This window comes from Triturus cristatus, chromosome 11 (assembly GCF_964204655.1).
Source record: "Triturus cristatus chromosome 11, aTriCri1.1, whole genome shotgun sequence".
Taxonomy (NCBI): Eukaryota; Metazoa; Chordata; class Amphibia; order Caudata; family Salamandridae; genus Triturus; species Triturus cristatus.
The window spans coordinates 136,071,696-136,099,215 of record NC_140594.1 but is presented as its reverse complement, the minus strand read 5'-3'; the positions used below and the strand labels follow the sequence as shown (position 1 = coordinate 136,099,215).

Here is a 27,520-nt window from a genome sequence, read left to right as displayed (position 1 = left end):
AAAAATAGAGGCAGAAGTATCAACACAGCACCTGGTACACTAATTAAAAGAATAGAAACAGCAACAACCTGAAAAAATGGTTACAACGTCATACCATGCAACAGAGAGAGCATAAGGAAGCCCGTTTAAATAATACTGCCCCCACAATAAAATACTACACCTATCAACTTCTCCAAGATGGCCGCCGCGGGGAAGTCAAAGTCCCAGGCTAATACTGCAGTTATGTTCCACAGCTGCGAAAAAAAGGAAAACAGAAAACCAAAGTGGGTGGCCCAGCCCGGCCTCATCCGGCCCCCGACGGGCACAGACCGGCCCGCCCTTGGTCCGGGCTGCGTCCCGCGTCACGGTGGGAGAGGCTGCGCTATGAGAGCGTTGGCCCCGCCTCCCCCTCACTTGCGGCAGCTGCAGGGAACGGCGAAAACAGCGGTGCACTCTGGGGGTTGGAGTCCACCACAGAGTGTAGGGACCAGCGTGGAAGGCGTGACGGTGAAAGCGTTGCCCCTGGGACCCTTGTCCCACCAGGGGTACTTGTCCGGATAGATGTGGTGTAGCAAGCGGCAAGGAAAAACCACAAGGCAGGCACAGAAACTCCCGCACCACGGGGGGGAGAGGCTGCGCTATGAGCGCGTTGGCCCCACCTCCCCCTCACTTGCGGCAGCTGCAGGGAACGGCAAAAACAGCGGTGCACTCTGGGGGTAGGAGTCCACCCCAGAGTGTAGGGACCAGCGTGGAAGGTGCGACGGTGGAAGCGTTGCCCCTGGGACCCTTGTCCCACCAGGGGTACTTGTCAGGATGTCCGGATGGATGTGGTGTAGCAAGCGGCAAGGAAACACCACCAGGCAGGCACAGAAACTCCAGGAATACCTACGGCATTCTCTTGGTGGATTTGAGGGACGAATCTATCCACAGGCCTAACCTTCATACCCCAAGTTTTGCGATTGGTAATCACAACTGATGCTTTCTTAGAGGGGGAGCTCATCTCCAAGATATGCAAGCCAACAGCAAATGGAAACTATCCGTTACTTCGGCATATCAGCCTTCTAGAACTCAAAGCAGTACACCTAGCTTTACAAGCTTTCCTGCCGAGAATACAAGGGTCAGCTGTGCTCAAGCGCACAGACAACACCACATCTAGGCATTATAGTAACAAGCAAGGGAGCACAATATCACTAGCAATATCTCAAGAGGCACAGAGGATATGACAGTGGTCGATCAGTCACCAGATAAACCTGAAAACAGAACATGTGTCTGGGAAGCAGAATGTCATAGCGGACACAAGGAGCAGGATGAAAAACAACTGCCACGAATGGGAGATCAATCAGGATGTCCTAGAGAAATATTTTCAGCAATGAGGCACTCCATATTTAGACCCGTTTCCAATCCCACAAATTCGGAAATGCCGATTCTACACAAGCTGGCATCCACAACCAGGGGGGGGGTTAGTGCATTTTTGGATAGCATGGTCCAGAATCTTTGCCTACGCATTGACTCCAACTCCTCTTCTCACAAGGATTCTCAGAAAGATTAAGGCGGAGCCCTGCAGGATAATTCTTATAGCTCTAGAGTTTTAAACTCAATAATATGGACAGAAGCGGCTGCTCCCGGTAAACAGCAGTTGGGCCGGGAGAGGGTAATATAAAAAGTCACACAAAAAACACTTACCTGTATGCCGGCCACCAACTCTCCTCTGTCCTCTTCCTGGCTTCTGTGTGAGCAGGAAGCACCCAGGCTCCCCTAAGCCAATCACAACGCTGCAGTGCAGCATTGCAAGTGGTTAGAGCGCAGTGGTTCGGCGCTCAGACAAGAAATGGGAGCCTGGGCATGTTTTCCACCCAGGATGGAATGCAGCCTGGGTGGAGAGCATGCAAAGTGCGCATGACTGTTTGACCAGCCCAAGACAGCCCTCCAAACAGTTATGAGCACTTAGACAGTGCCACCATTCCTCCACACTATGCTGCCCTGCCCATCCCAGGCCCACCCCGTCCCGCAAAACTGCCTCAGCAAGGGAAAATAAAATGTTGATAACCTTGCTTTATTTTAGTTTTGCTTTTTTACAGTGCTGAAAGGCAGTGGGGCGACGCTTCTCTGCCTTAGCAGACGAGCTGCACCTGAATATAGATATCCTTTAAGAAAGTACTGTGTTATGTTATTATGAGGAACAAAATGTTAATAGGAAATATGAATGGATGAGTAGGATATCCTTTGATACCTTTGTGTTCTTCAATGGAGGATGTGGGGCTTGGGTTTAAGTTAATAATTTTTTGTAAAGTTTTGGTTTACAAATTGGATTTACACAACTAGTGAGAGCCTAGTAAAGATGGGTTGATTCTAAATGTAACGTAATAACATATGTACAATAAGAAATAGGGAGCCAAAAACATGGTTGTTGGTTTTTAATGTGTTTTTAAATACAGCTTTGCATATATTTGTTTCACAGCCCTGACTGATGAAGTCCTTTTTTAATGACGAAACACACTGACTGAGCAGGATGTTCTATATGTGAAGAATAAACTTTGTTGAAGACTCACCTCTACGTCTTTGTATGTATTTATGGACTAATAGAAGAATTCCTTCAGCCATCTGGAAGGACATTTGTTTTGATTTAATTTTCCTTTTTTCCTTATATTGATATCTGAATGCCCCAGTGAATATTTTTGTAGCACTCCCTATTCTGTTTTTTCTCTTAACGGTATTGGTTTCACCGAAGGTGTTGCCACCGACAAGACCGAGACTAACTTGACTGTCGACAGGATGGGCACCATTGACTGTCGTCGATGTGGTTGTCACCTGTGAATGAACTACGATCATGTTGTCACAGTCGTTGATGCCGTAGCCATTGTCTTAGAAGATTTGTTTGTCAATGGTGTGCTTATTGACGATTTCTCAGTCGATGGTGCCGACGACGGTTTCTTGTACTAGGGAGAAACCGGAGGGGATGGTGTGGAAGGTTCTTAGATTTTCCTCGTTTTTCTCAGGAGATATCATGCCTCTAGAATGCTTATCAGAGGGGCTTTGCATCTTAGAAGACCCATGGTGAGTCTTTTTTGAAGACTTTTTGGGAGGCTCAACTTCGGACTTCTCCCGTTTTTGAAACCTCTTGGCAGATGAGGAAGAGTACTCATTATCCTCCCCAGAAACCGGGTCCTCCTTGACTTTTAGTTTTTGTAACCATGGCAATAACCTCCTCTTCTCTGTCCTTTAGATTTTTTATTGAAAATTATAGCAGATCTTGCAATCCTTACAGTCTACCTTTCAACGTGGATAGAAGCTAAAACCCAGCTAATCTCAACTCGCGTTGATTGGGATGACCTGGGGAGTTTGCGCAAAACAAAGAGATTCGATCAGAGTATTCCTATATTTCTATATATATGGGGCAATAAGATTGTCAGAAAAAAAGTCACAGCAACTTTAATGATTAATTAATAAAGTGTTTAGTTTAACAATTACTAACACCGATTACCTGCTGTAGCGGTCATGTACCGACCATTTTCATTTCAGAGGGAAGAAGCAACAACTGTGGATTTCATTTCTTTGAAAATGCCAAGAGAAACAAAAATTAACAATCATCTGTGGGAATCAATACGCGGTCAGAGGTCCATGAAAGCTGCAGATGCACCAAGATCACAGAAGTCTTATTTAGCATGTGCTGCACAGATTATCTGTTGGTATGATGAAGGTGTTTGCAACTTTATTTATTTGGAAAGATATCTTAAACTGCTAAAATAAAGCAATAATATAAACAGTGAATAAGAAATGCAGCTATCTTTTGAAAGTATTACCTTTAGAGGACACACATGGGACAATCACATTCAATCGATAAACACTGTCTCTTCTGAAAATTAGAAATACAAACCGGTAGCATTTTCACCTGTTTCAGATGACGGCAACCGTGCTTCTATCCCAAATCCATGGCAGACCAAAGGATGATTTCCCCCATATCCTTGGGAGAAATCAGAAAGACAGGAGAGAATCCAAAACGAAAGTGGGTCTGTTATTCTAGGAAGGTCTCCAATATGCAACAAGTTCCATTGGACTCCGGAGGAATCACACTACCAAAGGTGCAGAGGAGTTATTTCCGAGAGCAGTGGACCACAGTAAGTGGTATGAAGCAGTAGACATGCAGGAGCAGTCTAAAGAAGAGTGGGCATCATTCAAACCAACATCTCTATAGCTCTGCCACAATTATACCTCCATTGACAAATTCTGAACACTCCCAAACTGAAGATGCTTGGGAAAGTACTTTCCAAAATCCTCCGCCAAAACACACGTTGAGAATCTGAGAAACTAAAGGAGTAGAATCAGCGCATGAAATCATCTCAGCACAGCACATCAGTAGAGAGAGCGCTCACTGCACACAGTGGTGTGGCAGCACTTGCTCGCACTCCTTGCATGCACTGGCTGGATCTTCCTGAAGCATTGAGCAAGGCCATGTTTTGCTATAAATACCTTGTGACACTTCTCCTGGGAGGCCAACAGCTCTTTGCTCTTGAAGAGGAGTTTACTTTCCATGGAGCCGGTCTTGGCTGGAGAGTCCAAACCTGATACAACAGACCTAGAAGCAAACAAAAACACTGGTTTAAAAACCTTTAATAAAATTGTTAATCTGGATTACTGGACCATAAAAAACAAATGTACCCTTTGCAGTTGAATGCCTCCCTACAATAATGCTCAAAATCATAGAAAAAGACAAAACATTGCACTATGATTAACTCAAAATGCCCAACAGAACATGTGGCTTATCTTGGGCAACCACATCAATTATTCTAATGGATAGCATGTCACCACAGATTTATCATCTCTTTAGAAACATCTTTAGTTCAAGCCAATACAACATACCAGAATCACACCAAATTGATCTTCACGCAATAATCGAACAGCTCTACATCTAGTACTCAATACCAATAGGAGTCAGGTGCCCACCTTCAAAGGTGCTGCCTGTGTATCTCATGTCAGTTCTACAAAATATTCCTATAGAATATAAGATGACAGGAAATGAATGAGTTACTTACCTTCGGTACCACTCTTTGTGGTAGAGACTTTATATAGCCACAGAATCCTCACCTTCTGAATATTCCCCAAGCATCAGACTAGGGGCATATTTATCAATGAGTTGTGTCGCCCTTGTGCCAACCACTGGGGCGCAAATGCGACACAACTACTAAGTAAGATTTATCAAGCCACAGAAGGCCACCTTGCTAAATCTAGAGTTAAACAAAGCAGCGCAAATCGCAGCGCAAATCGCAGCGCAAATCGCAGCGCTGCGTTACTCTGTCCCACAGAGGCGTTCCATGGGTTGAGCATGGGTTTTCCCATGCAGCCACCCATGGATTTTGGTGCATTCCCAGATTTACCATTACTGCTAGACCTGGGAATGCGTCAAAATACGACGCCTTCCCAGGTGAGGCATAAAAAGGAGAAATATCTCTATTTCTCCTTGATTTTTTCTCTTTTCTATGGGTGCTGCATTTTGCAGAACACATAAAAAGCGGAAAATACCTCAGAGAATTGGTTTTGTGCAGGAAGGTGTTCCCTTCCTACACAAAAACAATCCTACTTACAGCACAGGCAACCTTGTGCAATGGTGGAAGGCTGCCTGCATTGGTGCTAGGCAGCCCATTGTGCGCCACCGCAGGGAAAAGACAGGAATGCGCAGTATAATGTTAAATATGGCACAGTCTTGCCCCCCCCCCCCCCCCCCCCATCACGAAGCGCAGCAAGAAGGCTTGCTGCACTGCATGATTTTTTTATTTATATTCCCTGGATATGGAAACTTTTCAGCAATACCTATTTGCGCTGGCAGAGTGCACCATGCAGCTTCGCACTGATGCTACTGTGCTGAGCCTATAAAGTCGCCACTCCCACGCACGGACATCAGTTGCTTTCGAGAGTTTTCACGCCCCCAGACCCAAAGCCCAAAAGTGAATTGATGAGACCAGTGTGCAGATTCCTACACTCTGGATATTACTAATGGATAGAGTCCAACCATAGAATGGCAAGGAAGGAAGAGTCAGTAAGGAATCTGCAGCTAGATAGAGTCTCTAACAGAAAGAGCATTAGAGAAGGTGAGTAACTTGTTGTTCTGATAGAGACGCTTAGCTGCCAATACCTCACCTTTTGATTAGATACAAAAGCAGTGTCCAATGGGAGGAGGACTGTGGATAGACTCAAACCAGAAAGTCCTGCATGATTGAGCAGGCAAAGTTCCCTTCTCAGCGGACTTGGCTGTCCAGATAATAGTGCTTTGTAAACATATTAAAGGATGCCCACGTAGCTGCCTGGCATATGTCTAGAACAGGGTCTACGTCTCAGCGCAGTGGTAGCAGCTTTAGCCTTGGTGGAATGGGCCCATAGCCTTCTGGAGGGTGCTTCTTTGCCAGCACGTAGCAGATCTTAATGCAGAGCACAATCCAGCATGAGATGGTACGCTTCTGAACAGCATTGCCTTCTGTCCCCCACAGTGAACACCACAAACAGATGATCGTCCACCCGGTGGTCCACCATAGAACACATCACCACGACTATGATGAAAACCCACTCAGGAGCCCCATCGAACCCCTGCCCACCGCACATATTCCACAGGGTCGCCGCTGCCATCGCACCCGAACTAGGACGAACCATCAACGCCTCCTTCAGGTCCAGCATCTTCCCAAACGACTTGAAGCAAGCGGAGATTAAACCCCTCCTCAAGATACCAACGGCCGACCCAACGGACATGAAAAACTAGCGGCCCATCTCTCTCCTCCCCTTTGCTACCAAAGTCACCGAGAGACTTGTAAACGCCCAACTAACTGCCTTCATCGAAGAGAACTCCATCCTGGACGCCTCCCAGTCAAGATTCCGCAGCAACCACAGCACCGAGACCGCCCTCCTCACCGCCACAGACGACGACCAAGGACACACCGCGGCTCTCATCCTTCTGGACCTCTCCGCAGCCTTTGACGCAGTTTCACATTGCACACTCGCAGCCAAACTTCACGACGCGGGGATACAAGGAACCGCTCTCGACTGGATACAATCCTTCCTCTCAGGCCGAACCCAGAAGATCAGACTCCCTCCCTTCCTCTCCGAACCCACCGATACCAACTGCGGAGCTCCCCAAGAATCATCGCTCAGTCCCACGCTTTTCAACATCTACATGGCCCTCCCTCACCGCCATTGTCAGACAGCATGGGCTCAGCATTGTATCCTACGCCGATGACACCCAGCTCATCCTCTCACTCACGAAGAAGCCCGCAGACACCAGACTCTGCTTCAGGGAGGAATGAAGAATGTGGCAGCCTGGATGAAAGACAGCTGTTTGAAGCTCAACTCTGAGAAGACCGAGGTCCTCATCCTCGGACCCTGCACCGCTGCCTGGGACAACACTTGGTGGCCCGCCGCTCCCGGGAGCCCGCCCACCCCCACAGACCACGCACGAAACCTCTGCATCATCCTCGACTTCTCCCTCTCCACCAGTTTCAACTGCCTTCGCATCCTCCGCATGATTTTCAATCAGACCCCCCCCCCCCCGACTGCAGGAGAACAGTCACCCATGCACTCATAACCAGCAGACTGGACTACGGCAACGCCCTATACGCCGGTATCAACAGAACCCTTCTACACAAATTCCAAACCATCCAGAACGCCGCAGCCAGACTCATCCTTGGGACACCACGTCACAAACACATGACCCAACACCTACGAGACCTCCACTGGCTCCCCATTGAGAAGAGGATCACCTTCAAACTCCTCACCCACACCTACAAATCACTCAACATCGGACCCAAATACCTCAACGAAAGATTATCCTTCCACGCACCCAAGAGGAACCTCCGATCCGCCGACCTCGCCCTGGCATAGGTCCCCCGCAACCGCAGAAACAGAACAGGCGGGGGAGTCTTCTCCCACATCGCTGCCAAGACCTGGAACAAGCTCCCTGTGAACATCAGACGCTTCCCGACCCTGCACACATTCAGGAAGGACCTCAAGACCTGGCTCTTCAACTGATCCGGAGTTGCCCCCCCCCCCCCCCCAATAAAACACCCAGAAAGCTTCTCATACGTTTACTTCATGCTTGAGTTGTGCCAATGAGAGAACAAATGGAAAAAAGGCTGATCTAGCAATAATTGAGACCGTGAATCATACACTTACTATGCCGCCAGAACAAACCATGAAATTGTACAACCCATTTGTGGTGTGCATATTGAAACATGCGTGCTCCCCCAAAAGACTCAGTCAAATCACAGAGGTGAATCCAATCATTGCCAAACGGCACCAGGCGACATCTCACTGAGCAAAATCAGCATGCCACCTCCAAATCCAGGTCAACTAACCTTGAAGCAAGAACCTAGAAAAACGTCCCATGAAGGTTCATCCAGCTAATGCCGACGCCATGCTTAGGGTGACGTGCTGATTCTGCATTGTCGAGTTAGCAGGTTTAAAGCTGCCCAACTAGGCTGCAGCTCTAAAGCTGCATTTTTTCCTTTTCAATGTAGTGGTGGCACAATTAAGTGCAGGAGTCCGCTAGTGGTATTTAACTTACTAGGCTTGGGTACCTCTTGTACCATATACCAGGAACTTATAAGTGAGTTAAATGAGCCAATCGGGCATTAGCCAATTGTACACGTTCTTTGGGGGGGGGGGGGGGGGGGGGGGGTCAGAGCTCATGCACTGGGGACCGGACGGCAGAGCCCGGTCCACTACAGATTCCAAAAACCAGCTGCATCAGTTAAAAAGTTGGGGGGTGATCATACAAAAATAATTCCTTCCTTTCAGCTGTCAAATCCATGGCACACAACTATACATCATAGAACCATGGAACTAAAACCAGCATGGACTCAGCACATCCTCAGGCCCGGCATCACATCAGAAGACACCGACCTGGATTGTGCTGCATGCAATAAACAAAATTCAACTCCGAGTGGGTAATGGGCAATTGATTAATCCCTGTAACCCAAAAAAACTGCAATTAAAAGAATAATGGAAAAGTCATTGGGTTCAACTAATTACACACATAAAAACCCATAAAGGCCTTACTAGACCCAAGTCGATTTGCTCTCCCACAAACCACTGATACACACCATTGATCTGAAAAAAGACTGTACTAAGCCCCTCAGCCCAAAACATTAGCAATATAACCACCACCAAAACAACATACACTATACAATGATCGATCCTCCACTTTGATCGATGGCTTTCCCATATCCGTACAAATGGACAAAAAGTTGGTGAATGCTTTACAATGCCATAACAATGCCAGTTGGCACTACATACATGCTAAAAACCGGGCATAACCTGCAATGCAGCCTTCTATACTCATCGACACCTTTGACAGAATGCATACCCTAGCCCAGTGGTTTGACTTCTGTGGACCCCCAGTTAATCATTACTGAAACTTGGGGATCCCCACTGAGTCATTAATGGAAGCTCGGGCCCCCTCCAAAGCATTTTCGATGATTTGAATCACAAATCAATACACAAAAAATAGAAACAAATGATGAAATATTTAATTCACAAATATTTTAAAAATCTAAATGTTAACAGGAAGGTTGGGGCTTTGCTAAATTCAACTGACATCACCCATCATCCACTTTAAATTCTGCTTGATGAACTTGCACTGCCCACGTATCAATCGAAGGACAACATCTTTTTAGCCTCCAATTTCAAAAGCCTTTACATTTACAGAGCTTTTTAAAATCTTCAATTGTATATTTTGCTTTTTTATTTATACACATTATAATAATTTTTCAATATTAGCGCAACAGTTACGATCTCCTGCAAGCCAACCTCTGGTGAGCGAGAAAGTACAGTGCCAAACAGAAAGGCACCCTCCAGATAGCGCAGAGCGCTACAAAGTCCCAGCTTTGGCATGGGTGTGTTATAGGTCAATTAAACAGAAGGTCTTCGATCCAGATTTGATGGAGGAGCGAAAGCATCTCCAGTGTGATGCGTTTTCCCCTTTCGGACGGATTCGTTGAGATTTTGTATTTTAGGCACTTTAAAGGCGCAGGCAGTGAAAGATAAGTTATAGTAATAAATCCGTGACAGAGCTAGGGCACAGATCGGATGGCGGCAGCCGTCTAAATTCAGAGGCTGCGCAGTGTTTTGTGCCGTGTGTAGCTGGTAATTTACTTGTTTGATTACGGTGTTTATCTGCTTGCTCTGGAAAGGTCCTATTGGTATATCACTCTCGGGTCTCTGACCGCTGAATCACAGCCACTGAACAATTCACAGGGACCTCTCCCACCCCACCCCGGCCCCAAGGAACTGAAAACATGGTAAGTAGAGCCCGGTCAGCATTCACGGCACTGGGGGCGCACTTACACTGCCGAGGGGAAATGTCTCCCCGAGCCTCCCAAGGGCCCCCCTCTTCTCGTGTTCATTCATAGAGCACAGTGGCATCGGAGAGGGGTCTGCGGTCTCAGGGAGTGATTGGTTTGGCGATGGTTGTTGCGTGGATTCAGCCTGGGCGGGCTCGGAGCATGCATAACTGGATTTGAAAAAGAGACCAGAGGTCAAGCGGCTTAAGTGTGACACTGGGTCACGTGCGAATCCCCAGACTGCCCCCGACAGAGACGGGTGCAGGCGCGCCCCACAGAGAGAGCGCAAAGTTCTCACGGGGGAAGGCACTGGGGTCTGAAAAGGGCCGTCCTGGTCAGAGGCAGGTTGGGAACAAACCATCCTTCCCTCGCGCAGATGGTGCGAGGCGCCTGCCTCGGTGCGGCGCTCGCTGAAGCAGGAGGACGGGCGCCCCGTGCGCTAGACGGGGCCTCTGCCAGGCTAATTAGATTAGATTCCTCTAAGCTCCATATGGCTCGTATCAGGGCGCGGAGCGCGAGTGGTGGCTGTCAGCCCTCCCTGGCTAGAGTTCATGTGTGCGCTCGAGGTTAGCTCCTCTCTGTGCCCGATTCACTGAGCACCCACATGCCACCAAGAGGCCTCCCGATCACAAGCCGCTGCGGAGGGCTTCCTGAAACACCAAACCCCGCCGGGCTGTGGGAGTGGGGTGCCGGGGCCACAGAGGCATGCTTGAGGGAAACAGGGAACCCGGGAGGGCTGTCAGCTCTCGCAATGTTTAACGCACGGGGTGCAGGACGGAAGTTAATCAGCGGCGCAGGTGGGGACCTGACATGATGGGGTTTAGCAACACGATTCAGTCTGCTACTTCGGGTCTTTTTTGTAGCGCCAAGAGTCGTCTTGGGAGCGTCAGAGCTCTGGAGACAGTGTATGAAGTAAGCAGAAATGGTAAAGCGCACCAGGTGTCATGTCAGCATCGAAGAGCATGTAGTGGTGGACACCTGTCACTCACAAAGCCCTTCCGGTGGCCCATGAACGGCCAGGTGTGAGCGATAATTTAGTTTACCTGCATGGAATTCGGGGTACTCTCAGGCAGGCGCGCAACACCCATTGGGCTCACCGGGCTTCATGTGTGTCAGCCCGGGCTGAGACAGCCTCGCGGGCTGGCGTCCGCCTAATTGCAGCCGCAGCCGAGTACTTCGCAGGTCTTTAAAAGACCATTTACTCGTTAATGAGGCTTTTGTTGTGTTTTCACCCCTTCTTACAGCCACTCTGCCTATGGCTGGGAGACTTAGCCCTCCCCCGAAATCTTTTTCAGCCCCCCCGAAATTTGGCTCTAGTTGCCCGCCTGCTCTCAGGTGTGGGTTGTCGGAGCACAAATGCGTTGGTCTGGTCTTCACACAGTGCCTTTGCGGGTGGCCATGGGACACGGGGCCCACCTTAGTCCTTGCTGGGCTTTTATGGGAGACCCAGTGCTTTAAGTGGGGGAAAAAAAACTGGGGGTGCTCTAAAAGGGGCGTGGTTAATGTCTTGAATGGGCGTGGCCTATCCGAGTAGGGGCGTGGTCTAAATCAAAATAACTAGCACTGTGTGCTTAAGAAAATCATGAAGTCGCATCCTCTGTCATTACACACTGTAAATAATGGTGGTTTTCTCTACCCAGTGTAATGACACCAAAGATGTCTTTTTAAAAAGCGCAGATCATTTAGCGTGACTGAGTGCATAATATCACACCAACAGTATGATTACTAAAGCAGTAAAGGAAAAGCACTTTTTGAAAATGAATGCTGCAGCCACGCCAGGAAAAACACCATTGCCAAGTATCTATGATCATACTTAGATTTTCGCTGCCTAATGTTTCCAGTGGCCTCGGACATGGAATCTCCTACTATTTCGGGCCGCCCCTTTTCCACTGCAGGAAAAAACGGTTCAATGTTGTTGGCAAATAAACATTGCAAGTGTAAGCATATGAACAATATAGTTGTTACACAACTGCCTGGCGCGGTACAGTCCTGGTCAGGAGGCATTGGCTTAATGTATATGTTCCTCAAATCGTTATGAGCTTTAGGTCAGAAGGTGACACAGCATATTTCTTTTGTAGAGAAGGGACCGGAGTGATTAGGCTGTTCATTATGGCTTCAGTAATCGCACGTCTTAATCTTTACCTGCCTGCATGGTGTGATCCTTGGCAAATGACGATCAATTCTGTCTTCTACAGTCGTGTCATAAATGAAGTAAAAAGCACAAATGCTCCAGAAAGGTGTTTTTGTAACACCTTTTGTAAAGGGTGGTTCTACTTTAAAAAAGAATACGTACGGCCCAGTTATGCTGAAAGAGCCGCGGCTTCCTGCCTTTGTATTCATTGCTTCTTTGTGGTGGTGTGTAATGCTTGCATACAAAGCGATGACCACGTAGTTCCAAAAGTTTGTCAGCCGTGCACCATGCAAGCAGCATTTTCAGTCCTGTTTTCTTCATTGTGGGGCCGGTGTTCATCTGCTCGAGTCCCATCCCCCAGCTGACAGCTGGTGTAATCCTCGGCATGGGTTGGTGCTTACAATTAATTCTGGTGATTGTGCAGGAGGACGTTTGTTATGTGATCCCTAACAGTGCAGCAACAGTGGGCAGAGTCTGAGCACCGGCAGTTTTTTTTTGGGCCCTCAAAACGGGTCCGAAAAAAAATAATAATAAAGAACAGACTACCTTTAGTAGCCACGAAAATAGAGCCCGATAGAGACCCGTTTCGAGGGCCCCCCAAAAAAACTGCCGGTGCTCAGACCCGGCCCACTTAAAGCCCTGGGGAGACCGTAAACTTACCTACCTACCTTACAAACTCACATAGCTCTGTGGGAACCTACTCTTTTCAGAGGTTCGCGCTTGACTGACAGTATCTGCGGTCAAGTAGCAGCGAGTAAGTCAATGTGTGTGCAGAAGCCTGGCCTCGTGATCTAATGTTGTGTACAAACAGCACTTATACTGGTTCCCACAGCAGTGCAGGACCCACCACTCTTACCACCGGCAGGGATGGCATTTACCTTGTACAGGCACAGTCGACGCACAGCAGAGCGTCAAGATGGCCGTATCACGCTCCCCTCTGAGGCGAGGAGGGATGTTAACTTCACCTGACACCGTTCCGCAGACCGCTGGCCCTGCCTCTCGGGCAGCGGAATACAGGCGGCCGTAAAACCCCTCTCGCCGCACCGCAGGCACATTCACCATACTCTGCCCCTATCCGGGTGGGATTCAAATTCTGAAACCCAACAGAAAAGCAGGAGAGGTCGAGGGCCGCGATGCACGACGCTGGGCCGCGCCCGGACCTTCCCTCCCTCAGGCCGGGTTCCAGCCCCAGCCAGTGGTCGAAGTGGGGAAAAAAAAGTAGGGGAACTGTGGGCGGAGACTCAGGGGGCGGGAATAACCCAAGGATTGGATTAGTGGGCGGAGTCAGAGGTGTGGCTAGAAATAGCAAAACATACCAATTTTTGAACGTTTGGCATTTCACTGACCAGTTATAGCTTATAACGTTATTTAATTCAAAGAATCAATAAACATGTTTATTGGAGGTTTAATATATAAGTTGTTTATATTTAATTCATTTACAATGTGGGACATGTTTCCAATCACAGAATATTCCAAATACGGTTATAAGTGGAATCATAAGCCATTTGTCTCCGAGCCATGCAGTTTCTTTCATCTGCACTTCTCCTCCCTTTTTCTAACCATTTCTGAACATAAAATTCAGGTTTAAATTCTATGACAGGTGGCCCCACGATATTTATGAACATTGTAGAAGACAGACGATTGATTGATATTCTGTTCCGCAGTGGTGTGAGCACATCATTCATTACACTAAAGCCGTTCACATTCAGCAGTTGAGGTACAAAAGGTGTTTATAATGTGCATTAATGGTTTCAGGCTTTCAGAGATGCAATTTTTATTTTGTTTGTACTCTCTGAAACCAAGGATGTACAGCCTGGTATCAAATACATGCAACCTGCTACAAAGGTTTTGTAATTCTCCCTCACCGTATAAGATGTCTTCTGGATCTGGCCAATAAACTGGTTGTAGGAGTTTCATTCTATGTACTAACTCTTTGTATTCTATTTCATCATTGTTTGTGGTTGTGCATCTAGAAACATTTGATGCATTAGACATTGTCATCCTTTTTCTCAGGTTATTTGCTAAGCTCCTAAAGAACTGTGCCCTATTGATGCTAACACAGCCTTTGTTCTGTTGCAGTCCTATACCAGCAAACTGCATCCGTTCAGCAGCATCTAATGCAGTTGTAGCAAACAAAGGGCCCAGGTGCATCAGCCATTGATTCAAACACTAAAATCTGCATCTGTATTGAACGATCGGCCTCATATATGGTCATATCACGCCGCTGCAGCCTTCTGGATAGTGGAGGAGTGTGGCTCAATGGTTAGAGCGGCAGACCCTGAAGCAGAGTTCTGGCCAGGGACCAGGGTTCGATTCCCGCCTCGGCGGGGCTCGGGCTCAAATTTCCTCGGACCTGTCTATTCTCGCCTCGGTGCCTCTTCTAATCATGGGCCCCACGCTGCAACTCTGGGCCATAGCTTGCTTAGCCTCCACACCGGCCCCAACAGCGCTAAGGATGCCTGGCTTCACCCTGGGGGTGCCCAGGAGTGGACACTTCACAGGGAAAGCCAGGAGGGGTTCCACAGCGGTATGAGTATCAGCGCCAGGAAACCGCAAAAGGCGACACCGCAAGGTGGCCGTCTGGTGACAGTGCGCTCTATAAGTACCTTGACATTTACATTTACCCAATTCTGTGAGAGCATCATATAAAATGCCCAAATTTTCAACAAACACCAGGGAGGTTAATAAACGGTTTAAACCAGCATATTTCCTCTGCTCAATGTCACTCCTCGTTGAGTCTTCGGAAGATTCCATGAAATGTTTAATAAGTCCTTTGTAGTTATTCCAAACAGCTCTCACAGATCTTTCACTTGAGGACACCCAACGTACATCTAGCACCTTTCCAATTGCCAGAAGTCTTACTTCTACCTCCAGAGCACATTCCCCAAGCTCTCTCTGATTTTTCGGAGAGGCATGGTAGGTGGTATATAGTTTAGCCCAAAAAAATTTGAGCTGATTAATGCCTGCGACTTCTTTACAAACATCACCCACAGCAAGCTCCAGCTTGTGGTTAGCACAGTGCCATACACTCAACTGTGGATATTTCAGTTTCAGAAGAGTTGCCACACCACATTTCCTACCTATCATATTGGAAGCACCATCTGTTACAAGCTGAACCAAATGACTTTTTAAATACTCATCAGTAAAACCGTGTCTCTAAGCATGCAAGTAAGGCATCTAAGATTAGATCTGCTGCTGTGCTTGGCAACTCAACAAGGTCCAAGAAAAAGGTCAGTGGCTCATTGTGTTTATCAATACATGCTCTTACACAGATAATTAGTGTGGTCAATTTACTATTTGTGAGCTTAGGGACATATTTATGGGAATGGTGGCGCAGGGCAGCACAGCAAGTTACTTTGCTGCGCTGCCCTGCGTCACAGGGAAAGGGCGGGAATGTGCCGTATTTATCCAATATGGTGCATTCCGGTCTTTTCCTCCTGCACTGGCGCCATTTCGACAGCCTAGCTTCAACGCAGGCACACTTGCCCCATGGTGCAAGGGTGCCGCCTTTGCATGCAAGATTGTTTTTAAACAATCTTGAGAGGCTTTTTCATCCTTCTATGTGGGCTGCAGAATAAAGCACAGTTTGAAAGAGGAAAAAGCAAGGAGAAATAGATATTTCTCCTAGTTATGCCTCCTCTGGGGCAGCGCAAGATTTTGCCGCATTCCCAGGATTACAAGTCCTTGTAAATCTATGAATGCGTCAAAAACCGTGGGGGTTGTGTGGGAGATTTTTATTATTGCAGGAAAACTACTGCGTGACAAAGCCACTGCTGCTCTAGGGTGTGCTGCTTTGTAGACCTGCCCGCAAGACTGGTGGTGAACCTGGGTATGAATTGTGGTGGACAGGGCTTCAAGTTTACCCAACTGGCCGCCGGTAGGGTTCACCTGCTGGTGCTAAGAGACCAGGGCTTCTACGGTCTAGTGGGGCCTTCTAAAGTCTATCATGGGTGCTCCCTCAGGAGTGGTCTGATGGACAAGGCATGAAGGCTGAACCAGGTTCCCCAGTTCCAAATTTGGTAGCTCTGGCCATAATGCCACATCCTATCCCCACCGAGCACCCTTCTGCCCCACTGAGTGAAACTCGCACTGTCTTCACCTACAACCCAATTCTGCCCCATTATAAGCACCTGGATGGGACTCATTTCAAATTAGGCAGTGCCTGAAAAAAAGTAAGAACATTCTGGGAAAAGCAAATACTCATAGGGAATGCAGGATTATGTAAAGCATGCAAAATATAAGCAGGAACGACATGTTACCTTAACGCTTTTACTCTTGTTCAGAAATCAATGAGTATTTTTTGTCTCAAACATTGAGGACATGAATATAGGGCTCCTCCTGTACACATGTGTTAAGCAGGGCTCAGAGACAAAGGAACTCTTCAAGAGAATCTGATCTGACTCACGGAAACCCACAAGGGCTCCTTCTTATCCACAAATTGTGCACTCTTGATTGTCAGCGCCAGGATGCCTGTTAGGTGAAAGTGCGCTTTACAAGTGAGATAAATAAATAAATAATTCTTATTCATGTCAGCCAGCTAGCTGCTCAAACATAGTATAGCACATATGTATTCAAGTGTCCTGCAAAGAAGAATGAGTGCGAGTAAGTAAATGTGGGTGTGAATGATTGAGTGCCTGAATGTAACTGAGCATGAGTGAAAGAGTGTATGTCGATGAAAGTGAGAGAAAGTGAGTGAGAAGGAGTCACGTAGAGTAAGTGAAACTGTAAGTTAGAATGAGGTAATCAGAGTAGGAAAAAGTGGTGAGACTGAGTGAGTGAGAATTTGATACCGAATGTTGAAGAGTGAGTGCATGTGAGCAATTTTGAGTAAAAGGGAAAGTAAATGAGAATGAATAATGGGGGTAGTGAGCCTGAGTGAGATAACATGTGAGCAAGCAGGACAAAACACAGGCCTTGGCAAAGTGGAGGTAAATATTTACTTATGGGAGGAACATATTGTGCATCTTGAAAAAAAATGTGGTCAACTCCTGGGGATGTTGTCCTGGCACAGTAATGGCTTTTGAGAGAATGTGTGTAAAAATGGGGTGTTGAAAATAAAATGCAGTATTTGACCCTATAGTTTTTTTTTCAAAATTATCTTGGGAGTAGCAACACCCAGACTGCAAATCCTCTGGGCCCTCCTTTATCTCTTCTTAGTCTTACAAGGCCCAGTAAATCGCACTCTTTTCCAAATCTCTTTCTAAATATTATCACTCTCAAAAACTGTTTTTTCTATGTAATTTTCCTTTGATGGGAAGAGGAGGTTTCTGAGGTGGTAGTATCAGGCAAGTGACACTACTTGGGCTCCCTCTGTTCGAGCCTTCATGGAGGATCCCTCTTCATTGCTACCTCCACCTGACCTCAGACTCCGCAACGCACTCCCTTACAGGCTTGATTATCCACTACTCCTCTCCAGTGCACCTTATCTCACAGCTGACCTTGGGCCCCAGCCCCATATCAGGCACCATCGGGCTCCACTTTCATTTTTCCCGGTAAAAACATTAGTAAAATCACCTTCAAACTTAAAACATTGAATATAGCAGTAAATATAATTAGCACATACTTTAAAGTATGTTCCACAGTAGCCCTTATGACCCGACTGCTAATTAAATAACCAAAACAGAAAGGCCATGACAAGGCCGGCTTTAGGCCATGACAAGGCCGGCTTTAGCGCTGATGCGAAAGTCTTTTTTGGCGCAACACCAATAATCACTGCCATACGCCACAAGTGCTCCTCATCTCCCCATAGCCCCTCCCCCTCATGACCTCCTCCTCGGATTCCCTCACTGCCACCCTCCACCAGTGCCCCTCATTTCGCTGTAGCCCCTCCCCCTCATGACCTTCTCCTCAGAATCCCTCACTACCATCCTCCAGCAGTGCCCCTCATCTCTCCCTAGCTCCCCCCTCCCCCCATGACCTCTTCCTCGGATTCCCTCACTGCCACCCTCCAACAGTGCCCCTCATCGCTCCATAGCCACTCCCACTACCTCCTCCTCGGATTCCCTCACTGCCACCCTCCAACAGTGCCCCTCATCTTTATGTAGCCCCTCTCTCATATGCATTTCATTTGTTGTATAGCGCTACTCATATCAGTGTAGTGTGTGTCAGTACTTTACACCACGCACACATTATACAGAGACAACGAATCATACAAGTATGTAAATCAGCCTACAGGGAATGTCACATAAGCCAATGAGGATTACAAGGTGTATGAATCACATGTCATCCATACTGGTGGGCAGGGGGGCGTGGCCAAGCAGGCTACCATGGCGGCTGCAGCTTGCTAGGGCTCCGAGACCGGGCCAGCAGAACGAACGTTTCCAGGCGTTGCTCCAGCCGACAAATGCAACCCTGGGCGCCGGACCGCTCCCGGAGTCTGTGGATGCGCTGACTCGGCGCACGGAGGGAGAGAACCATCACGGTGGCGGAAAGCAGGGTCAGGCTGAGTCCCGGTGACCCAAGATGGCGGGCGCCCCAAAAAGACAGATAGCGCTCCCGGAGGACGGCTGTGGGGGCACACGAGAGACCGACGGACCCCCCTTGCAGCACCCGTGTGAAGCGGCAACAACGGCCGAGTAGCGCTGGTGGAGCTCCGGAGGCTTCCTGGGCGACCGAGGGACATCGCGCCGGAATCGGCTCACAGAAGACGGGACGCCATGTTGCCTGCGGCGCGCACCCGACACAGTGACCAGCGCAGTATGTGAAGCGGCAGACCGGTGTTGGGAAGAGACGACTCATCCCCTGCAGTGAGCTTACCGGAGGCAGCGTTAGCGGTGAGAGCGGTACGGGAGGGGAGCCCTGGTGTGTCCCGGCGCAACATCGAGACGCCTGACTCCAAGATGGCGCCCAATCGAGACATTGCCTTGGTAGTGCCTGGAGTGTGACCCGGAGGCCTGAGACTAGCGGCAGCAACAGTGAGCGTCCTGCACTCTCCTCATATCGGGCCTGAGGCGCCCTGCTCTGCGGGGGTCGGCGAGACTGGAGGACGCCTGACATCACCCCCCTAAAAAGCTTCCTGCAAGTCTGCGGAGGGCAGCCCCATTGGAGATCCGCTGTGGGACGTCCTCTGGACCTGGGGCCACGAAGCTGGACAGTACACATCTCCCGCTCTGGTCGCAGACTCCTGGTGCCGCCGCGGGATACCCCCCTTGTGGTGCGCGGACGGAGGACGAGCACCGGGGTGCCTTCTGGACCCGTGGTGGCCTGCAGCAGAGGGCGGCAGCGCTCGGGGAGGGCGCAATCCACTGGTGAGCGCGGGTCCGACGACGAGGCAACGCCTTTACCTCCCTGGAGGGCGAGGGATCCCGCGCCAGACGCACACGAAGCGCGGAGGTGCCCTGGTCGCAGCGATGGGGAAGCCCCGGGGAACCCAATAGACGGCGGTTCCGGAGACGGCCCCGGAGAAGATGCCCAGATCCCGGACATGGGTGGGCGCGGTGGAGACACAACCCGACGCTTCGGTCTCCGTCAAGTTGGACCAAGTTCTAGCCGCCATTGAACATTCCAGAGTCTCGATGGAGGAGAGGCTCGGGACACTAGCGACAGACATCAACCTTATCCGCGACGACCATCGGAAACTGGCGGATAGAGTGAAAGACGGAGAGCAGAAGATGGCGGATATGCAGCCGACGATCGATAAGCACCAGCAGACTCTTCAGGAGGTGCTTCATCGCCTGACGATTATGGAAGAACGTGCGGACGATTTGGAAGGACGCTCACGACGCTGCAACATCCGCGTCCTGGGGTTACCCGAGGGAATTGAAGGCGCAAACCCCTTGCACTTCTTGGAGACATGGGTGAAATCCTTCACTCCGGAAAAGGAGCGCTCGGCATTCTTCTCCCTGGAAAGAGCCCACAGGGTCCCGGCTCGCAGACCGCCGCCGGGTACACCCCCAAGGCCGATGATAGCGAAGTTCCTCCATTTCCGGGACAGGGATGCAGTATTACGCGCGGCACGAGTGGCAGGTGGACAATCAACGGGTTATGGTGTTCCCGGACTATGCCAGAGCGGTTCAACAACAACGGGCCTCCTTTCTGCATGTCAAACGCCGGCTGCGAGAGAACAACATCCAATACTCCCTCCTATTCCCGGCTCGCCTCAGAGTGGTTCACGCCGAATCCACGGTATTCTTTACTAATGCCACAGAGGCTCAGGATTGGGCAGACTTACATTGCACGCGGCAGTCTAGAGCAGAGAGCACAAGAGACCCCCACCCCAAGCCTTTACGATCTGGAAGGCGTTCACAGCGGCGCCCACGAGGCGGAGTGGGTGGCAGAGATCGGGCACGCACCCAGGACTCTCCGGATTTAGAGCAGATAGTGAAAGAAAGGAGGGAGGCCCTGCAAGCTGTAATCGATCTGCAAGCATCCCCCCTGCCGGACGACATAGATAGACCGCCGCATATCTTCACCTCGGAAGGGGAGAATGAAAGTGACGGAACACTGTCGGGGTAGGACTCTGTGACGCCCCCCAAGGTCACTCCACAGACGGCGGACCACATTCTGGACGAACAATCTAGCTCTTGAACGAAATGAGATGGGACTTTAGAAACTGACATGGAGCTAAGTATACTCTCCTCCCACGTATTTAGACATCAGACATACTATTTGCTACAACAGGAGCAACGCTCATTTTCCCTACTAATGGCCCGATTAGTCTCTGGCCCAGTACGCATGCACCGCCGCCCCCTTCTTATATTGTTGTACCCCCCTTTATTGGGTAAACAGGTTTGGACGCATCGTTGCCGACGATGGGCCCTACGCATTGGGAATGTTCCCCGACCCCGACGGTTCTGTTGCTTATCCCAGTTCAGTATTCCCCTCACCTTCCGCATGGCATGACACAGATCCACACATCCACTACCTATGACCGCGCAGCGTCGGGGGACACCGGCACCCTTAGCCAGCTCGCGCAACGGAGTTTTACACTCCTCGGTAGGCGCAGTCCTCACGCATGGCGAGTAGGCACACGGACATGACACCTCACGCGCCACGTAACGACGTTACTATCCTCACCCTCAATGTCCGGGGGCTACACACTCCGCGCAAACGATACGCGGCGTACTCTTACGCAAAGCGTCACAATGCCCCGATAGTGTTTTTACAGGAGACGCATCTCGTCGCGAAAGAAGTCGGGAAACTACAGTCAAAATGGAGGGGTCTCATATGCGCCACGACCTATTCTGCGTATGCACACGGGGCGTTGATCTGGGTACGACCGGGAACCCCCTTTCAGGAGCTCCGGAGGGTGGTGGACAAAGAAGGTAGATATACACTACTGAAGGGTTTATTGGATGGGCAGGCGGTACTTCTCGGTAGCATTTACGCTCCTAATGTGGATCAAGACAAGTTTTGGGACCATCTCACAGGGATTCTTGCCCCGTTTGCATCCATACCTTGGGTCCTGGGAGGAGACTATAATTGCACGATCGACCTGCACCTTGACCGCTCGCACCCCCCTCCACCGCACTCCCCGGCACATAAGCAAACTGATAGATTTCGGGCTTGGATTAATCACTGGTTGCTCGCTGATGCTTGGCGAATGCGCCACCCCTTGATCAGAGTGTATTCCTTCCACTCTATCCCCCACAATCTGCGCGTTCGTCTTGACCGCTTTTTATGCTCGGCGGCTATATTACCCAAGGTGGTCAATTCGGACTACCTGGGTAGGATCATATCCGATCATGATGCTCACATCCTCCAGTTACACTGGCGGCCCCCATGTCCACCGGTCCCCACCTGGCGCTTACCGCGGGACTGCCTGGCGGACCAGGTCTTCCGGCACGATCATGAGAGTAGCATCCAAGACTATTTCACGAGCAACGCAGGCACGGCATCATCTAGATTAGTGGAATGGGATGCATTCAAGGTGGTAGCCCGGGGAGAGTGCTTGAAGCAAATAACGGGGGCTAAACGCGTGCTAGAACAGGCTCTCACAACGACGGAGCAACGCTTAGCTGCTCTCACCAAACGGGAGGTCACATCCGAGGAGGAGGCGCGACGTGTAGCCGAGGCAAAAACGGCCTATCAGGCTGCCTCCGCGGACCTACGAAGGTACAACTTCCGGTCGTATGCTACACGGATGCATAAAGAGAGGGACAAAACGGGCACTCTCTTGGCGTGGTTGGCCAGGCAGGACACGGACATCAAGCCCATCACCGAGGTACTAGACCGTGGGGGGGCGCTGGTGCGCTCCCAGGCGGAGATTTTAGGGGCTTTCCGGGACTACTATGCTGAGATATACAGCGACCCTGCCCCCACCCCGCAAAGTGTGGTGGATCGATTCCTCGATCCTCTCCCTATCCCAACCATTACAAGGACAGAGAGGGAGACCCTAGACGCCGTAATAACCGCGGCAGAGGTGAAGCGGGCCCTGCAGGCCCTGGCCCGCAATAAGGCTCCGGGGCTAGATGGGTTCCCCTTAGAATATTACACGACATTCGCGGTGCACCTAGTCCCTCGATTGGTGGAAATGTTTGCGGCGGCGCTGAAGAAAGGGGAGTTACCGAAATCCATGCGAGAATCCGTCATTGTGACGTTCTTGAAACCCCATAGGGACCCGCAACACATGGCCTCCTATCGCCCGATATCGCTGTTATCCGCCGATTGCAAACTCCTCGGGAAAGCACTCGCGGACAGATACGTACAAATCATACACACCCTGGTCCACCCGGATCAGTGCGGATTTATTCCCGGCAGACGCACGTCCCAGAATATACGTCGGGTGTTCCACATTCAGGATCAGGTAAGGGGAATATACCCCCGAGCAGCTTGTCTCATCCTGGATCTTGAGAAGGCCTTTGATTCCCTCACATGGCACTATCTGTTCTCGGTACTGCAGCGAGCGGGCATTGGGCCCACCCTCCTTGCCTACACGCGCCTACTGTATACTGGGCTTACATCGCGGATGCGCCTAGGTCGATACATATCGGCGGAGTTCGCCGTTCGGAGGGGCACGCGACAGGGCTGTCCACTGTCCCCTCTACTTTTTGCTCTGGCGGTGGAGCCGCTCGCCATACGCCTTCGACAGGAAGGGGAAAGTTGGGGCATCCCGGTGGCGGGCACGGTGCATAGTGTTTCCTTATACGCCGATGACTTGCTGATCTATGTGCGGGACATCACCGATGACCTGACCCCCCTCTGGGAAACCTTGACGGAGTTTGCGACGGTCTCGGGATTGCGGGTGAATTGGGACAAGTCCACGGTATATCCGCTGCACCCGGACCTACCCCCACGGGAGGTTCGGCTGGGTGCTCAGCGGGTGCCCTGGAGTGCGGAGGCCCCTCGATACCTTGGGATCCGTCTCTACCACTCCTCCACAGATATGTTTGAGGGTAACCATAACAGGGCTCTGGCTAGTATTAGGGCTGCGATCGGATTTTGGAAGAGTCTTCCACTGGCTCCAATTGGGAGAGTGGCGTTAGCCAAGATGATCATAGTCCCAAGATTGTTGTATTTTTTTACCAATTTGCCAGTGATCCCGCCTAGGGCCTTTTTCCGGGACCTAGACTCCCTCCTTAGCGCACTCGTTTGGGGATCCACTAGGCACAGGATAGCCCTGAAAAAACTACAGCTCCCCACCACACAGGGTGGCTTGGGAGCCCCCTCATTTGAGGCCTACTTCTTGGCAGCACAACTGCAATGGCTGTCTCACTGGACGGCAGACAGATACACTGTGGAAACTCACACTGTCGCAGGACGGATATCGGCTCCGGAGATCCGTCGTCTACTCCTCCCTGGCACTAAACCAAAGCGCACATACCCTTTACAAGTGTCGGTGGCACGTAAGTGCATGATGAGGATACACCGCATGTCCCCGGGGGTTCCCCTGTACTCCCCTCTACTCACCCTGGTGGGGTGGCCCAAACAGGAACACTACTACACAAATAGCGAGCTCCGCACGTGGACATCGTGTGGCTTAACTGAGGTGGAGTCCCTATTCGAGGAGGGGCAACTAAGACCATTCCGTAGCCTAGTAGAAGAGTTTGATCTTCCCCCGGGACAATTCTTGCTCCATCGCCAACTCTTAGCGAGCTACCGACCGCATCAGGACCTAATCAAAGGGGAGCCACACTCACATCCGGTCCTCCACGCGATCTTACGCATGGGCGCGGGGCGCCATCTCACTACTTGGATCTATAAAGCCATCCGGGAACTGTCTTACAAACCACTGGAGACGCTGAGAGCCACTTGGGAGGCCGAAATTGGGCGTGCGTTTCACGAGGGGGAGTGGGGGAGAGCCTTGGAGGACCCTAAGAAGGTCTCTAGGAACGCACGCTTCAAGAACATTCAATACTACATCCTGCATAGGGCCTATTTAACACCCGCACGCCTCCAACGGTTCTACCCTGACACTCAGTTCCTCTGTCCCAGATGCCAAGAGCAGAATGCAGATTTCAAACATATGTTCTGGAATTGCTCCATCATCAAAACCTACTGGCACCACATTCACACCGCACTAGGTACCCTCACGGGGCTAACCTGCATGACCACATGGGAGGCCACCGCCATAGGCATCTTCCGCGCGGGTAAGCAACACAAGGTGCGGACTCGCTTCCTATCCCTGGCGGTGCTTTTGGCCAAACGCAGTATCGCTATGCACTGGCGCTCCCCCACAGGTCCACCGCTAGCGGCTTGGGTGGGAGCTACACACAAGTGGGCGGCGGCAGAGGAGGGGACGTTGCGGGAGGAGGAGGTGAGAGGGGTCCGCAAACACCACATATCAATGGAATGGGCCATGCTATTGTACCAGTTCAAGCAGCTATCCCCGGGTGCAGATCCAATAGACAACCCACTCACACCGTCGGCCCTGCGCGCGCAGTCACAGACCCCGCCCAACCAATCTCTCGACATTCCGCCCACATGATATCCTTACATACCCCAAAATCGATTATGCGAACGTAATTCTAGGTCGACCCCCACTAGGAGAGACACTCATGGGACACAGAGGTGCCTTACCCCTACGACGCTACATACCCTCGCTGATATCATTGGTTGTGCCTGTTCATGCCTCCCCCCCCCCATAGTTTAGGCCTTCGTTTTGCCCTAGTTTCTGTGCCATATCTGGAACCTGAGACACCGGGGTATACACCTCATATCAAGTTTGCACGTGGGTCATGCTCTTCGATGACGTATCACGGATATATGCAGATGATGTGTACCACTATTGAATGTACAATCTGTTATAACTATCTGAATGATCTATACGATGTACAATGTGTCTAATGTAAAAATGGCAATAAAAAAAAAAAAGTTTATCCATACTGGTGGGCAGTTATTTTAAGAGGGTTTGGTCTGGAGAAGCACAAACTCAGGATTTAAAGAGTACTCCAGTGGTTAGGGGTTGGCTTTACTGATAAAAATGTATATCTGCCCAAAGATACTCATTTTAGCAACATTAGAATAATGAAAGACTGGGGAAGTTCTAACTAAATCACAAAACAAAAAACGCGAAGTTCTAACTATATCATTCAGGTTTGCATGCAGCTCTTTGATGACAGTTCATTGGTCACTGTCCTATGTTAGGATTGTAACTTCTGAACTGCACGTAACACAAGGATCTCTGTCACAATGACAGTAACCCACTGAGCTTCCACATAAAATACAGTTCATCTGCACTTAACTACTAACAGAGAAATGATTGCTCTCCAGCAGGATCATTAATACCCAGCGTTATCTGGGCATTTTTTTATTGTCCTATTGTTGTTCTGCATCAGCCATGATAACGATAAAAACGGATTAAATGAAGCACACACGAAGTACATGTCCTGCTGCGCCTGTGCAGAATTTAAAAAGAAAAACAAATAGTGACACATTCTCCTACCTACTCCATAAGTCAATCTTAGTGTCGCAGCCTGAAGTGATGAGCAGCTGCAGGGGTTGGGAAAGGTGAATCAAAATAAACAAACTTCTTTTCTCCTGCGCTGCGTAGAAAAAGAATATCCACGCAGCAGGACAGTAGGCAAAGGTTACCGCGGCCAAAGAAAGGATGTGTCGCCTTTCGCCATGCCCCTGTTGGAGATGAAGGGGTGAAAAAATAAGCAAAGCCTCGTTAACATGTAAATGGTCTTTTAAAGACCTGTGAAGTACTCGGGTACGGCTGCGATAATCTCTGAAACTGTCTGTGTGTGCGCGCCCGGGCTTTGAAGCACTTTGAGCCCCATGGCGTTTCGCGCCTGCCTTCAAGCCCTTACTAGAACCGGGCCTGAATTAGGGCAGTCCCGGGACGCTTTTTTTATATCAAGAAGTAGGGGAACGGACTAGCATAATTTTTAAAAGTAGGGGCACGCCGTGCCCTTCCGTTCCCCCCCACTTCTAACACTGGCCCCAGCTCCAGTCCCGCCTTCAGCTGCGAGGGAGTCAGAGGGAGAAGGACCCGCGATCAGACGCGGCCCAGCCCCAAGCTAGGCCGGCCATACTTACAGGCTGGAGCAGCGGCAGCTTTGCAGAGAGTAAAGGGCGGCATGCAGACAGCAACATAAGCGAGAACATGAAAGGGCTTAAGGAAATCGCGTATGCAGCACAGATGTATCCGATAAATGAATAGAAACACAACATCCTGGTTATTCTGTGTATAGCAGGGGGCGTGGCATTGCGTATTCACTTTGAATAGAAATAGTTTATATAACTAAATTTTACAAGGACCCACACCTAAAGGGGAAATACTTTATATAACCACGTTTTACAAAGATGCATAACTAGAAGGAGAAATAGAGTATACAACTCCATTTTACAATGCTACACACCCACGGAGAGAAGCAGTTAATAGAACACCACTTTACCAAGATCCCCAACCTACAAGTCAGAAGAGGTGGGTTGTTGCTCTATAGCAGACTTAAACACATGAACGAGGATCCGCCGGGGCATGTTTAGGTCTGGCTAGACTACCCGACGGCCTGCAATACCTATTGCTACCAATTCATACAAAATCGATAGAGTGGGGTTCGGCTCTACCCAAGAAAGTATTTCTTTTTTACCTCATAAGTTTGGTGATGGAAAGCTCGCACACCAGTGCATGAGGAACTATTTCACATCTCAAAAGTACATTACACCATGGCGCATTCAATTCTTAATCTCATTGATGCACTGTATA

The 27,520-nt window shown here is 49.7% G+C and overlaps 1 protein-coding gene across 6 annotated transcripts in view; it reads right to left on the bottom strand.

Annotated features, from left to right (window-relative positions):
• CIT (citron rho-interacting serine/threonine kinase) overlaps positions 1-27,520 on the bottom strand; it is a 1,313,172-nt gene that overhangs the window by 939,778 nt on the left and 345,874 nt on the right. For all 6 annotated transcript variants that reach the window (XM_085636268.1, XM_085636269.1, XM_085636271.1 and 3 more), the window contains exon 11: positions 4,447-4,552. In XM_085636268.1, the coding sequence (XP_085492394.1) occupies positions 4,447-4,552 (106 nt within the window). The remainder of the gene's footprint in view (positions 1-4,446; positions 4,553-27,520) is intronic.